This window comes from Atta cephalotes (genome assembly GCF_000143395.1).
Source record: "Atta cephalotes unplaced genomic scaffold scaffold00037, whole genome shotgun sequence".
NCBI classification, from domain to species: Eukaryota; Metazoa; Arthropoda; class Insecta; order Hymenoptera; family Formicidae; genus Atta; species Atta cephalotes.
Window position 1 is genome coordinate 891,017 of NW_012130101.1, and position 16,150 is coordinate 907,166.

General features: G+C 28.5%; 3 protein-coding genes across 3 annotated transcripts; all 3 read right to left on the bottom strand.

Annotated features, from left to right (window-relative positions):
* Positions 1-404: 404 nt before the first annotated feature.
* LOC105621822 lies at positions 405-1,722 on the bottom strand. The gene is made up of 2 exons (XM_012203268.1): positions 1,621-1,722; positions 405-1,502 (listed from the first exon to the last, which is right to left on the bottom strand). The coding sequence occupies exons 1-2, from the start codon at positions 1,720-1,722 to the stop codon at positions 405-407; spliced, it is 1,200 nt and encodes a 399-aa protein (XP_012058658.1).
* A 5,141-nt stretch (positions 1,723-6,863) lies between these two features.
* Positions 6,864-7,867, bottom strand: LOC105621823 (chromobox protein homolog 1-like). The gene is made up of 3 exons (XM_012203269.1): positions 7,798-7,867; positions 7,463-7,631; positions 6,864-6,984 (listed from the first exon to the last, which is right to left on the bottom strand). Exons 1-3 carry the CDS (start codon positions 7,865-7,867, stop codon positions 6,864-6,866), a joined length of 360 nt encoding a protein of 119 aa, XP_012058659.1.
* A 451-nt stretch (positions 7,868-8,318) lies between these two features.
* On the bottom strand, positions 8,319-15,904 carry LOC105621824. Its single transcript, XM_012203270.1, has 2 exons — positions 15,499-15,904; positions 8,319-9,541 (listed from the first exon to the last, which is right to left on the bottom strand). The coding sequence occupies exons 1-2, from the start codon at positions 15,902-15,904 to the stop codon at positions 8,319-8,321; spliced, it is 1,629 nt and encodes a 542-aa protein (XP_012058660.1).
* Positions 15,905-16,150: the final 246 nt, after the last annotated feature.

The window sequence follows — 16,150 nt, forward strand, 5'->3', positions numbered from 1 at the left end:
ATTTCTCTAAACGCCAATATTTTTTCTATAAAATTTTAAATATTAAAAGAACTTGAAACGAACTTTCCAAGTCTAATATAATTAATCATCGATGAGATATTATTAAAAATGGCCGGCCTTAGGTATCTTTTATGGCCTTAATCTAATTATTTTTATAATTTAATATATTAACTTTTTCCTCTCTTTAAGATAAACTTTATTTCTCTAAACGCCAATATTTTTTTCTATAAAATTTTAAATATTAAAAAAATTAGAATTCAGAAAAAGCTCAATAAATAAAAAGGTGCATTGAGTACAACCGTTATAGTAAATTTTAAGCCATACGATATTGATTAATCACAGCTAGATGAAGAGAATAATCGACTGTGATTACTGTATTTCTTACAGCTTAAGGCTTACCACGCCTATCGTGTTTCCAGACTTACCAACTCATCATCTTCAAGATGCTCGACTGATTGTCTGTTCGTAAATGAGACTGATGTGAAGTCTTCTCGAAAAACAGAGGGATTCTGGGGGAAAATTCCTGTATCTCTAAACGCGTTAATTGCTTTGTCAATAGAAACAGTCTTGTGATAAGCTGTACGAAAAATTTCTCCTATTTGACAAATTGTTATCGACCGATCGGGGTGCTGTGATATCAATCGATCACATTCTTCTGCCATGAACTTTTTTAATGATCCAAAACAAGCTATTTCAAGTGGTTGTAATTTATAACTAGCGTATGGAGGTAAAGATAACAAAATGATGCCATTCTCTTGACAATAATTAATTGCTGGCAAACTGCAGTGTGATATATGATTGTCCAATATGAGTAATACCGGTCTATCTTGAGATGCCGTCACATATTTTGTAAAATGTTTTAACCAGGATACGAATAGTTCTGAATTCATAGATCCACAATCAGATGCCATACCTAAAGTATTCTGTGGCGCTCTCTTACAAAATTCTGGCTTATATTTTTTTCGAGGAAAAATTAGAGCAGGTGGAACGTAGTAGCCAGCGGCACTCAGACAACAAACTACAGTTAGTGACTGTATACGATTTAGAGACACTACTTTTGATTCTAAGTTACATTTAGGTGACACTATTTTTGGAAGTTTAGTAAAAATAGTTGATATGTTACTTTCATCCATATTATAAATACGACTGGCATTAAGTTCAGGATTTTCTTCTAGAATCTTTTTTAGATTATTATGGAATTTGTTAAACTGAACCTTGTTGAACTTAAGGACACCTCCTGAAAACTTCTCTGGACGTTGTAAAGTTAATCTATATTTCACAGAAAAATCTCTAATCCATTTTTCTCCTACCATCTTTTTTTCATGGTTAAAATTATGGAAAATATTTTTATGTTCAGCATATTGATACACTATTGCCATTAACTGTTTTCTTGACACTCCATAAAATGTATCATCTATGATTTTGACCAATTTTACCAAAGCTTTCTCATCTTTTGTAGAAAAGCTTGATTTGAACCTGCCTAAATTTAATGATGTTGTCTCCTGAAAAGAAAATGGCATAAAATTTTATCTAAATATCCTAATTTAGTTGCCTAAGGCTAAGCAAAAATAATTATTAATTTAGTGCATAGACAAGTCTATGTAAATAAAATGAACTTACTTCTTTTAATCTCTTTCTTAATGTTGCTTCGCATACCCCCACGAACCGAGCTGTTGCTTTTATGCTGTAGCCTGCAGCAATATGTTCTTTGGCCTTTGTCATTTGCTCCCAAGTGAATTGCTTTCTATCACTTTTCCGATATCTTGATAACATTCTATCTAGATTATTAAAGTTATGTTAAATAATAGTTGGTTTATTGGATCAAAAAGTCTATTCTTTTTGAAGACAGTTCTGAACTACTATACAAAATAACACTATTATTATAGTAACACTAATAGCATTTACAATTTACTAATTCAATCCGACACTAAATCTATGCATTTCTTTGCATTTCTTGCATAATTGTTTAACTCTTCTTTTGCAGCTTTTACCTATTTTATAATACAGCAAATGAGAATGGATTGAAACGAATTGAAAATGGATTCAGATTTTCAGAAATATTGATTCACGAATATTAAAATGAATACTTTTCAATTCCTGAATGCATTTTTATTCATTTATAGGAATTGCATGAAGCATATCTCTGCCTTTCAATCTAAAAGTAATATTAGCTTTTTCGGTATATTGTGAATACTGTTCAATTCAAAATTTTGAATAGGAAATGCAATTTTTCAATCCAATTGCATCCAATTAAATCCAAAAAAGTTCGCTATTTAAAATACGCATTTAGATAGAAAAAATTTCAATCAATAATTGGATTCAATTGGATTGAAAAACTATATTTCCTATTCAAAATTTTTAACTGAACAGTATTCACAATTATGTTTGTGTGCACAGAAAAAGCTAATATTATTTTTAGATTGAAAGGTATAGAGATATGCTCCATGCAATTCCTATAAATGAATAAAATGCATTCAGGATTGAAAAGTATTCATTTTAACATTTTAACATTTTCGTGAATCAATATTTCTGAAAATCTGAATCCATTTCAATTCATTTCAATCCATTCTCGTTTGCTGGGTTTACAGTGGCGTATTTTTACTCGGTTCAAATTTAGCGAAGTATGTGGCCACAGCTGGTCACAGCGCATGCGCATATAACCAAAATGTTCATACATAGAGCTGCATCTTATCAGAATGACAGATTTCCTAACCTAAAGACTCAACTTCAACGCTTAATATCTCAGAGGGCAGAGCGACGCTTTTCTTTCGTTTCGAACAAAAACGCGTCGAATGAACCTAATTTCATAAAAATTAGAGATGTAGTTTGTATTCTAAATAATTATCGTCAATTCTTCCAATTACAACTACGTTTCCAATTATTGTAGAACAAATATAAAAACATCATCGAAGTCGGATCGAATTAACAAAAAACGCTACAATAAGAAAATAATTAAAATTGGTTAAAATTTAAAATACCTTCTTTATCGCTGCAATAATTATGTATCTTTTACACCGATTGTCTACTCTAATCAAAAAAACTCGCGGTATGTTCTGACATGTTGTCAGTTACAATTACTGCGATCTAGGCTGCATTCCGTTTCACGTATGGTGCGCATGAGCCTTCATTTATCCTTGTTTAACATTCGATGAATAAGAAGGATAAATAATGCAGCATGCGCATCATACGTGAAACGGAACACAGCCCTAATAGTTTTTCATTGGCAGAACTAGTGCACTGTGCGCTTTAAAACCGTTGGATACAAATCAATAAAGTTGTATGTTTAATAAAAATTTAAAAATGAATTAATCATGATCATTATGCTCTTTGATAAAATATTGAGCATTTTATCAATTGAGATATCTCACTCCCGTACAGCACAGAAACTTATAGCAACATTGTTGCAACATTTCAATATTGCATCAATATCGCAATACAATGTATTGTAGAAACATTGCGAAGACTTTTTTGCAATATTATTTCAGCAATGTTGCAGCAGTATTTTTAAAATATTTCCAGCAGATACACAAATTGACACAAGAGTCATCCTGTCCTTGTTCAAAAATTAGTCAAAAATAAAGACATAATGACTCTTATCATTGTATTGATTTGTGTCTCTGCTAGAAAACTCACTTTCAGTGTTAAGACTTGTATATATTGATTTGTGTACAACCCAATAAAGTAAGGACTTGGACATAATGGAAGAATAGGAATGGATTAATGGTCACGTTTACATGGCACATTTAATCGGGTTTCATAACATCTATAGTTATGAAACTGACTAATCTCACTATATTCTAAATTATATTCTTCTGAAAAATAGAATGACTGGTTAGTTTCTAACTACAAATATTATTAAACCCGATTAATGTCCATTTCTACCAATATAGATTAATTTTAATCTCAGTTCAACTTATCTTCGTCTTTTTCTGTTCTAAAGATTAAAAAATGATGAAGAGTAAGTTGAAACGAGATTAAAATTAATCTACATTAATGAAAATGGACATAAAGTGTAAACGCAGTCAATATTTATAATTTATAGGAATTGTGTTTTTAATTTATAGACATAAAACAATTAGAAGTAAGGATTAAATATAATGTACAATGGACACAATAATAAGATATAAGATGTATAGGTCGTGTTCCGACATGCACAGCCAATACTGAAAATTTATAATTCACGTTACCTATATTGTAGATTTTCAGTACTGGCAGTGTATGTCGGAACATGCCTATAAAATATAAAGACATAATTAATTATGAATCATATTTTATTTATATTCATTGTATGTTACAATGAATTAACTCCTATTTCTATTTTTTTAATATTTATATAGTACAAAATCTTATAATAAATATTGCAATAACGTTAATACAATATTACAGCAAAGTTGGATTATTACAATGCATTTCTGCAAGTATTCCTCCAAAATCTAACATTGCATATATATTTATGTTGTAATATTGCTGCAACGTATCAATATTTTTAAAACGGACATTTTTACATTGCTGCAATGTTGCTGAAATATTGCAGTAATATTTTGAAATATTTTTGCGATGTTACTGCAATATTTTGTATGCTGTATAGGCTTTTACATTAAATTAGATTTATCATATTCTTTCCTTCCGACAAGATACTATTTGAAAATATTTTTCTAAAAATAAGTTTTTTATTGTACACACACATACAAGAAAAAATATATTGCTACCCAGCAAACGAGAATGAATTAAAATGGATTAAAATTTTTTTCTATCCGAATGTATTTTAAATAGCGAATACTTTTTTTGGATTCAATTGGATTCAATTAGATTCAATTGAATGCAATTGGATTGCATTTCCTTATTCAAAATTGAACAATATTCCTATAAATGAATGCTTTTCAATCCTGAATGCATTTTTATTCATTTATAGGAATTGCTTGAAACAAATATCTATTCCTTTTCAATCTTGAATGCATTTTTATTCATTTATAAGAATGGAGTATATTTCCATGGTTTTCAATCTCAAAGTATATTTCTTCAAAGTATATTTCTATGATTTTCGATTTTTGTTTGAAAAGTCTGGACATACATTAGAAATTTTGGTACATGTGAATTCAGAATTATAAATAGGGTAGAATATATAATAGGATAGAAAATTATAAATAAAATAGAATTATAAAGAAATTTTTCGTTTTAATTCAATTCAGTTAAAAAAAAGTTAGTACCGTAAAAATATCATGAATAAATATGTATACATGTTACATATGTAAATTCCTTATTTTTAATTAATAAATTAATTGCTTTTATGATTATTTTATATTTAATACGTTTCCTTTATTATACAGTATATTTTTTGTATAAAAGTTTTAAAATAATAACTATAGAATTTCATTTAATTTATTTAATTTACTACTTCAATTTATTTAAACTTTTACATGTATAAAAATTTTTTTTATATGGAATCCAATTCATTTTTATGGATTTAAAATACGGATTCGGATGAATTGAAAATTTCCAATCCATTTCAATTCATTTTCGTTTGCTGGGAAGCGAAAGATTCATGTTATAGAAGAATCATGTTATAGAATTTTGCAGCAAAGCTGCAAATCAATCAACAATCACACATAAAATGGAATTATGATTATGCTAAGGGAATGTATCTGAAAAATGCATCTGAAAATTAGTGAGTTTAGATGCTTTTTTTTTATCTAGATACAAATACTCGAATTTGAATGTACCTCTGATACAGATTAGATACAAAAAATGTATAGAGATACTACCCACATTGCAAGTAGATTATTATGAGACAGAGATTAAATAAACAATATTAAAAAAAGAACACATTTATTTTGAATACATCATGTAATATGGTTCAACAATAAAAATTAAAAATACGTGTTAAGAAAGGCTATGAATCAAAAAATAATATAAATGTGTAAATAACAGAAACAAATATTATTCTCATAATCTAAAATAAATAATAGACATCGTTTTGAGCCCGATAGGAACATTTATTTTGTTTAGAATAAAATAGAGTAATCACATTTCAAAGATATTTACAATATACATTATAAAGAGTATACGATTAATGATATTACAAATGCGTTATGCGGAGTTTAATAAAAGTCGTAGGATCTTAAATCATAGAAAATTGACTTTGTAATATTAATCTCAAATTAATCCTTTTTGTTGCGCAAATTTTTTTATTGAATGTATTTAACTGAATTTTAGTACATAGGAATTTTTGAGGTCGCTGATTAAAAATCTTAGGTCAAAATTAAAAAAATCAAAATAATGAATTCAATATGGCAGCTAAATTGAAAAAAAAATTAACTCTGGCTTATACATGCACATATCTATGTGTAAAATTTTATATATAAAAATATTAAAAATTTATTAAAAATATTAAGAATATTAAGAATACAAAGAATTAAGAATATTAAGAATTTATATTTCATAATTATCAAAACACGCCTGATAGTCATTTTGATTGCCATTTTGGATCGGCCATTGAAAATTGATCAATTATATGAATGCAAATTTGAAATTAGCGAAAACATTAATATAGATTTTGAAGGTATATTTATTACTATTTTCATCTGAGCATGGATTTTTTATTTTAAAAAAGTATTAATTTTGAATTATCTTTTCCAATCTATATTTCATGCAAAATAATTGCACATATAAAAACATATAAACTGCGGCAAGAAAGATGTGTCCTCTATAGTTATTTTTTTCTTTAACCATTAATAAAATTCTTTCTTCTAATGATCAATCAAATTCAAAACATTTGTAATGAGACTTTAACCGCGTACAAGGTCACAATAAAAGTCAATTTCTCAAAAAACGTGGAATTTGACTTTTTCCAGGAAGTTCATCTATTATGGTTTTACTTTTGCTCTTTTCCAAGTTATTCTCTCCTCATAAAATCGGATAACAATTTGGGGGCACTTGGCATTGGCTTCACTGGCAGATACCATGTCAACTGCATCTGTTCCTTTCCTGCACAAAATTATTTTTATTTATCATTCAGCTTCAATCGGTTTTTAAATTCGCATTAACTTGAATTCTTTATTTATTTGTACTACTTTTTAAATATGCATTTGACATTAAAAATAGATGTATCAATACAAATGAGTCACATTCACTCAAGACGAGTCTTGGTGTCTAATTAATATTTTGTGTAAATTTTTACAATTTCCAGTTCAAGCAAATTGTGCGTTGATTATCTGTAGGTCTTAATACACTAGTAAATTGAGGCTGGTCTATGTAATATTACAAATTATATCGACATGCAATTTCATATTAGTAATGCGAATTAATATTTTTAAATAATATAAAGAATTTATTGAAAAAAATCATCTCTGCCAGGATTTGAACTTTAATTTCTTTCATTCTATGTAGACATCAATCTTATCAATTCGATTACCAAAGCATGTGATGATATTAAACGTAATAACAACTAGGATGTATTACTTACCATTGCATTAAATACATTAGCTTTCCATTGTCATCTGCCGAGCCAAGAATCTTATCTGCTTCCAATTCTCTTTTGAATCCCTGTATTCTGCTGTCATCCTTCATCGTCTCATCAGCATACGAATCTCTTTTAACTTTAACATCCTTATCAGAATTTATCTTGTTCTTACCTATACAAGACAAAAATAATAATGTTACTAAGAAGAAGAGAACATGAGAATTAATTTAAATAGGGTAACTGAAAAGTCTCGGATCGATGAAATATCTCGAAAACAAAGCAGTTTTTGAGAAAAACGCTTTAGACGAAAGTTGTAAAGTTTAAAAAGATCTATTTACTGATCACATCTGCATGACTTTGGATGGCCAAGATCAGATCAAGGCACATTGATTTTTTTAATTGGGACATTCTATTTTTGATTCCAGAATCTATGATGTCAAGAGCTTTTTAAAACACTACAATAAAGTTCATTTTCAAGCCTTATAACTGGACCTTATAAATAGCGGAGCTAATAGATTTATTTTTCAGTTTCGAATTTTTACAGATAAAATTAAGCCTTATTGAAAAAATGAATTTTACATTACTATATATACGGAATACATTTTTACCATATATATGGAATACATTTCATTGTCTTATATTTGTCTCATTCGAGGGGATGAAGAATTTATTTTATTAAAATTCTTCTGCTTTATGACTTTTCAATCAAAGAAGTTTTCTTTTACTTGGATTTTCCTTACTTTTTTCTTTTCTTATTGTCTTGCTTTTTTGTTCGATTTCCGTTTCTTCCTGGCTAATTCTATTTTTTTTCTTGAACAATCGAGCTTTTGCTCCATGAGAGCATCTTTTTCTAGCGAGTCTATATATATTGCATTAGTTCGTTTACAAGTTCTTTTTTTTCTTGATACAGTTCCACTTTTGGCAGATGTCTTATATCCTGATATACCGAAGATGGACTGATATTTTTCTTGATAGATAAAAAATCGACATTTTCCTGGACAGAAAAAAGTTCATCGTTCTCAGCTTTGATAATAATAGAAGTATCTTCTTTGTCGATCACATTAGATTCTAAGAATTCAGTATCAGGAAATATATTTTCATTTAAAGGAAATATTCCTGAAATGCGGAAACCTGCTTGAATATTTATTGAAGTTGTTGCCAGAGGTAATGCAATTTTTATTATTTCTGAAATGTGATATAGAGATAAAGATTTTCCTGGATTACTAGCTAGCCAGTTGTCACATGCTGTGTTGATGTAATTTTTCAAAGGTTCATATACAGATCTATCTAGTGGCTGCAACTTATGACTGCAATTATAAGGGAATGATAAAACTATAATTCCATTCTCTTTCAAATAATCCAGCGCCTCAATAGAAAGGTGAGATTCATGATTGTCAAGTAAAAGAAGAACAGGCTTCTCTTTAGATGGTTTAACATGATGAACAAAGTGTTGACAATATTTTATAAAATGTTCTTCTTCCATCCAACCAAATGGATTAACATCACCTGCAGATCCAAGAGGGCCTTCTTGTATAAAATGATCTTTGTAATGAGCTTTTGGAAATATAAAAAATGGTGGGATCATATTTCCAATAGCTGAAACTGCAACTGCCATGGTAACGAGAGTTTCTTTTTCGGTTGAAATTATCTTTCCTAATTGTTTCATCTCACGACGTGCAATTACACGTTCAGGAGTGTGAACAGTATTAATCCCTATCTCATCCATATTCCAGATATCAGATGGCTTCACTCTTAGACAATTACAGATTGTTTTCAAATTTGTGAAAAATAAATTAACATTATGTTTGTTAAATGACTTCGCTCTAGAGAGACTTGTAGTTTTTAATCTTATTGATAAATTGTTATTGCGTTTAAGGAAACCTCTGAACCAATCTTCACCTGCTATTTTGTTTTCATTCCAAGAATCTCGTACTTTATTTCCGTTTTTTATTGCAAATTGATAAGCCAATTTCCTTACTTCTTTGGGTGTTATATCATAATAAATATCTGCTATTCTTTTAATATATTCCACTAAAGCAATTTCTTCCGTATCATTCAAAATTTGATGACTTTTGCCGTAACCTACATGAGTAAATTGAATATTTGATATTTGACTAACATCTTTTCCTACAGCTTTTAATTTATTAACATATCGGTGCAAGGTTTTAAATGAGATATTATATTTCGCTGCTGAAGAACGAACACTTTTTCCTTCTAAAATTACTTCTTTACACGCAAATTCTATAATGTTCTTCGGAATATTTCCCTTATTTGTCTTTCTCTTGTATGTCCTCATGATTTTCTGTAATTAAATTAACATTACAATATTTATAATAATATTATATGTATAATTTAATTATTACATATTTTTATTATTAAAATTTTATTATTAAAATTAAAATTATTATTAAATTATAAAAATTATTGCATTAGGTGTATTTAAAAAAAAAAGATCTGTAATGTGTATTTAAAATAAAAATAAAATACTCTCTAAATTCTTTTGAGTAATACCTCAAAGAGAGTGAAAATCATATTTTACTCCTTGAAAAAGAAATGAAATCTCACATTAAAAAGGAGTGAAACATTCCACTCCTTTTTTGGAATAAAATCGCAGTGAATGAGATTTCCTAACCTAATCTAACAACTTTAATATTTTGCTTCGCGGGGCAGAGCGACGCTTTTTTGTTCATTTCGTGCAAAAACACGTCAAATGAATCTAGTTTCATCAATGGACATGAGAGGACTAAACTGAATATTTACTGAGATAGATCTGTTTAAAGAAGTGAAATATTGCCATTATTTTTCAAAAAGAGTAAAAAGTTTTCATTCTTTTTCAAAAGTGGCTGTATTTTGACTCTTTTAGAATGAGATTTCAATCCAAGAAATTTAGAAAGTAGATATTATAAGAGTCGTCGTTAATGAGTCATATAGCCCCATCTTGAGTTTACTATCCCCATCCATTAATTTTCTAAAAATAACAGTATATAATAACAAAGACAGATAAACAAAAATAATCTATTGGACTTTAGTAAACTTACTATCTAAACAAAAATGAAATATCTCAGACATTGATATGTGATCGTAAACAAAATTTCAAGAATAAAAACATTTACTTACATGTACAATTTTTTTAAATTGTAACCTAACTTCTGTCACAGATGCATCCGTACGGAAATATCACAGCAGACTGAGTGGCGTGGCAGTAGTTGTTGAGTGTTGCGTGCTCAGATATATGGCTGCGTTCAGCAGAAAAAGCAGCTTTGCAACTGTTGTAAAATTCTTGAATATAATTGGTTAATATATTTAAATCCAGTGAGAAATTAAGGGAAAAATCAATCATATTAAAGAATTTTACAACAGTTGCAAAACTGCTTTTTCTGCTGAATACAACTATTTACGCTATTCTTGCATGTTTTTTCCCCTTTTAATAACGTAGCCCTGATTAGTTTATCTACCCCTATAATCTATTAGCTCCAGTCTCCAGTCTCTCCTACGTAATGAAAATGAACTTTATTGTAGTGTGAAAAGCTCTTGACATCAGCTATTAGAATCAAAAAACTCTGGAACCAAAAACAAGGTATCTCTGGAAAATTTTTCTCAGAATTTTTCATATAATTTCAGAATTTCTATATAATTTTATAATTTTCTCACATTTTTTATACAGATTGGAACATTTCTCATAAAATCTACATCTTTTCCCAGAATTTTTCATATATGTTAATTATAAAATATGGCAAGTATAATATTTTTTTATAAGTATAATTTCTGATGAAATAAAATCTAAAAATATTTTTTTAAATTATAGGATGAGAAATTTCAAAATATTTCAGAATTCACTTGTACAAAAAATTCTGAGAGAAGATGTAAACTTTTCGAATATTTTTGAATATTTCTAAAAATAAATATATTTCTAAAAAAAAATATTCCAATTCATATAAAAATTATGAGAAAAATTTTCATCATGATCCCATTTTAAAAAATCGATATAATCTTGGCGATGCCAGCCAATGTCAAACAGATGTGATCAGTAAATAGATCTTTTTAAAAATCTCTACAATTTTTGTCTGAATCATTTTTTCCGAAAATGCTTTGTTTTTGAGATATTTCAGCGCTCCGAGATTTTTTACTCATTCTGTATATGTTTATATATCGCAAGGATAAATAAATTAAGAGAATAAATGAATTAAGAAAGGTTGAAGCTGAATAATCGAAAGATTAAAATACAAAAATAATTAATATCGTTGGAAATAAGAAAGGAAATAAGTTCAGAGAGTCGTGTAGTACTAATACTCTTAAGTTTTTTTAGTGCATCTTTGGCTAATCTCTCGAAAAGAAAATTAAATTTGAGAAATGGGGTTTGTAGTATAAATTGAACTTAATAAAAAGAGAGAAATTCAGTCTTCAAGTAAATTTCGAAATTTCTAAATTCGATTGATTTAAGCATTATGAACTGTCCAATAATGAAATAGTTTAATTTATATTTATTTATATTTATTTATTAATAAAGTTGAAAATTTTTGAAAATTCAAACAGAAGAAAACGTTACACTATTAGTAGATTTGTTTATATGATATCACAGGATTGTTTCGTCTTCGCGCAAGCCTTCCGTTTTTATTTGTTATTACGCATTGACAGTCCATATTTTTTAACGAAATTTTCGAAGCGCATAAGATATGATTACCATCGTTACTTTGATTTTAAGCCTTAAAACTCTTCTTTTTTCTTTCTCGGCTTTAAAGAGAGAAAATGAAAAATTCAAGCCTCGTTTAAAGTTAAAGTAACGTCGGTACAATCAGTTCTAAGAATGCCAAATATTTTAAAATCATGTTTTGTGAAGGCTGACTCAATAAATCTGCTGAAAATTGATATGTTATTATGATGTGTGAATACATAAAACAAAGTGATAAGTTTAACGCTGCTGAAGTTAATGGGCCTTCTATAATAAGCCATTAGTCATAAATCAGAAGTCAGAACCTAAAAATTGACTGTGATTGATCAATTTTTAGCTTCTGACTCCTGTTCAGCGCGCTTTTTCATAACGGGAATAGTCAGTGTATAAAAAACATTGTAGAAATAAGATTGAAAATTTGAAAGGTTGAAAGATTATACTCAAAATGCATTATTCAAGAATGTTTTGAAACTTTCGTCTCGACTTTAGATTTTTTTAATATATATGTCTATAAAAGATGAATTTGAATTAGCGTCCCATTTCTAATATTTAACCGAATATTAAACATTGTAAATTTTCCGTATTTATCATTAAATATGATTGGTTTTATACATTTAGATTCAGTAAGAATCAAACTAACCTGATAAAAAATTTTTCATTCACGTATAAATATGTAAAAATTTTTCATCCATAAATATGTATAAACATGTATAAACATGCATAAATATTCATAAATATGTTCATATATGAAATATGACATGTTTATGAATATTTATGTATGTTTATACATTTATGAAAAATTTTTTACCGAGAAGGGCAAAATATCAATTATATTAAAGAATTTTTAAAACAGTTGCAAAATTACTTTTTCTACTGAACCAGTATATCATTTTTGCTGTGATGCGACACGAATTTTCATATAGCCTCGAAATCACATTCAAGAAGTTAATGAAAAACGAGTCTCGAATAGTTAAATTTGTGAGGAAGCACGTGTAACAATATCGCAAATATTTATCGCACGATATTAAAGTTTGAGTCAATAAAAAAATCTTGATTTTATACATTTTGTTAAGAACTGGTTATCGTTACGTAACTTTTCTCTAGAGTGAAAACGTGAAAAATAAAAATTGTGATGCGCATGTATGTATGTACATATATATTGTATGTATGTATATATACATAGAAAAAATTTTCACTTTTCACGTTTTCGCTCCAAGAAAAAAATTACATGATATCCTAAGAAATGTTTGGATTCCTACTCGGATGCTCCCCGGATTAAATAGGTCTGTTTTTTATTGCTGTACTTTTTAAATTGGTACACATAGTGCAAAATAAAGTGAAACAAACGTATATTTATTTTATTTAAACTTATTGCACCGATTCAGAGTGTAACAAAAAACAGATCTAATGTCATCCTTATTTAACATTCGGTAAACAATAAGGATGGAGTGATATCTGGATGGCATTTGAGAATCTGAAGAATAGCCCTGAAGAAATCTAGTAAGTATGGCAACGTCGCACTTTCTGAGCACTTTCAAGTTCACAATGCAATTACCATCACGTGGATCCGATATATCTTGTTTCTCATCAAGAAAGAAATTATGCCTTTCTTGTCGTATCTTCACGAAAGTTGCTTTACACTTTTCTTTTTTTGCTAAAACTTTACTTTTGATGTATCTTCCTTTATAACGCAGCTGTGCGGACATTTTTCTTTCGTATAAATATTTTTGTCAGATAACCTCTTGTGCCGATTCATCTGCTCCAAAAATGCGACGTTGCCACGATCTATAATTTTTCTTATTACGTGATACGGAAGTTTCCTTTTTTTTTCTTAAATTTATTTATGTCATATATTATGTGATTTAATATCATAAATATATAAAATACTTTGTTTTTTTTATATTTAGATTTTATATAACGATATATTTTGAAATTAATATATCTTGAAATTTAGAGATATGTTAAAGTTTGTTGTTGATTTGCATAATCGGAGTATAATTATATTCGGAGTATAAATCGGAGTATAAATACTTTAAAACATAACATCATTAAAGAAACATTATGCGATGAAAGTTTATATTTAAACGATTATTATTATAATTTGTTTTAAAAGACACTGAAGAAATATTGAAGAGTCAAGGCCCTAAAAATAGATTTTTACCTGTACATAAAACAGCCCCTGGGAAAAAATATTTTATATATAATTATATAAAATTATATATAATTCTATATAATTATATATATTTATGTATATATAAATATATATAAATATATAATTATATAGAATTAAATATAAAATATGTCCATTCATATATAATTATATAAAATTATATATATTTTTATATAATTTTATAATAATTTTATAATAATAATTATATATACAATATTTTTTTCCCGGGGTGTTACGGAGAATGATTTTTCGATGGTCAATCCCGGCCGAGATATTTTTGCGACAAGATTATTTATAAATTTTAATATGTTATTATTCAGCATTAAGAGTTTTATAAGATCTATGAGCTTCAAATTATTAAATTGCTAGGCAATTTGTTACTATTGCAGTTCAATCGAGTTTGCGTTTGAAGCCTGAAAAATCAATTCGGTATACAATTAAAATAATTGACACTTAAGATCCAGCTTGATCGAGAAAAAAAAACTTTCTCTCTTGTTAATTTTTATATCTTAATTAATTTTTTAGATATAACAAAAAATATGTGAATTTATATTTTTTTCGGATACATAAAATTACTTGTTACGTATAATTTCATACAAATTCAATATTTTCATTTTTTCGATACATTTTCGAATAAATCTTCGAGATCGATTCGAGAAAAAAAAACAAATGCAACGAAAGAGAAGGAATCAGATGACGAAGACAACGCAACAAAGAAAGAATTCAGTATAAAGAAAGAAAGAATCCGAACTATTCCGAACTCGATAACGCGCGAATAAAAAAAGTGATTCGTTAATGGGAGGGAGTCCGCTGAAAGGAACAGGATTTTCGCGAATGGACGCCATTTGCAAAGCAGTGTGTGAGATAGTATGTATGAGACAGGCACTGAATGAGGTTCCGGACTTGGGCTCGATCCACGGACTAACAATGACTAACAATGACTAACAATCCAGGTTTGTTTAAAGAGCAAGAACATCGTTCTATTTATGAATCTACAAGTTAAATGCTAGTACAGAAAAGACTAACTTTATATAGAAGGCATACTATTCGTGATTTCTATACGAAAGCATGTCCTCTGCTTTCCCCGGAGAGTATGTGCAAATTTATCATCGCATGATACTGTGACCTTTCGTAGTAGATAGGAAAATTAAAAGAAAAAGAAAAAAGATAGCCAAACAAAAACGAAACAATTAAACGTACTCGTTAAGTGAGCTACAACGCTCGTTTCTCCAGTCTGCTGTTTTTTCTGATTCTGCTTGTTAATGATGTTTATACGATAGTAATTTATCTGCTCGTCAATGGAGTTTATATGATAATGTCTGACCGGTGGAAAAATTGATGGAATAGCACCTTTCCTCAACTTCGGTACCTTACGTGGCACCAAAAAATCTTCACTACCCTCTATCTTAAAAGTATCTACTCGAATAACGTCATCTTTTTGAAAATGTAACTCGCAGACGCGACTTTTTTTGGTAAATTTATTGACGCCTTTTTTAGCAATTCCACTATCCTTCCATTTGTTGAATATTTCATCCGAATAAGGTGTAAAAAGGCTCCTCTTCATTAATCCACTTTTGGTGGGACAACCACGTATCCAACACGACATTTTACGATCTAAATGCACAGGTAAACGAACTGAGATATGTACGACCAGACCTCAATTGAGTAAGGTTAATTGCAAATGGCGCCCAACTATACCCTTCGACAGACTCCCCTCCCCAATTAGCTAACAAAAAGGGCTGCCATATTAAAAAGTTTAAATTACTAAGATAATAATTTAGACTTTTTGATGTGGCAGTACTGTTTGCAAACAAAATCCAACCGAGAAAAACTCCGACGAAGATGATAATCA

Coding starts and splice junctions, on each gene's coding strand:
- LOC105621822 (XM_012203268.1), bottom strand. CDS start 1,722: ATGACAAAGGCCAAAGAACATATTGCTGCAGGCTACAGCATAAAAGCA. Junction 1,503..1,620: donor TAAGAAAGAGATTAAAAGAA/GTAAGTTCATTT, acceptor TTTTCTTTTCAG/GAGACAACATCATTAAATTT.
- LOC105621823 (XM_012203269.1), bottom strand. CDS start 7,867: ATGTCCCAATTAAAAAAATCAATGTGCCTTGATCTGATCTTGGCCATC. Junction 7,632..7,797: donor AAGTCATGCAGATGTGATCA/GTAAATAGATCT, acceptor TGTCTTGTATAG/GTAAGAACAAGATAAATTCT. Junction 6,985..7,462: donor CTAATGTATTTAATGCAATG/GTAAGTAATACA, acceptor AATTTTGTGCAG/GAAAGGAACAGATGCAGTTG.
- LOC105621824 (XM_012203270.1), bottom strand. CDS start 15,904: ATGTCGTGTTGGATACGTGGTTGTCCCACCAAAAGTGGATTAATGAAG. Junction 9,542..15,498: donor CGTTGTAGCTCACTTAACGA/GTACGTTTAATT, acceptor TTACTCATGTAG/GTTACGGCAAAAGTCATCAA.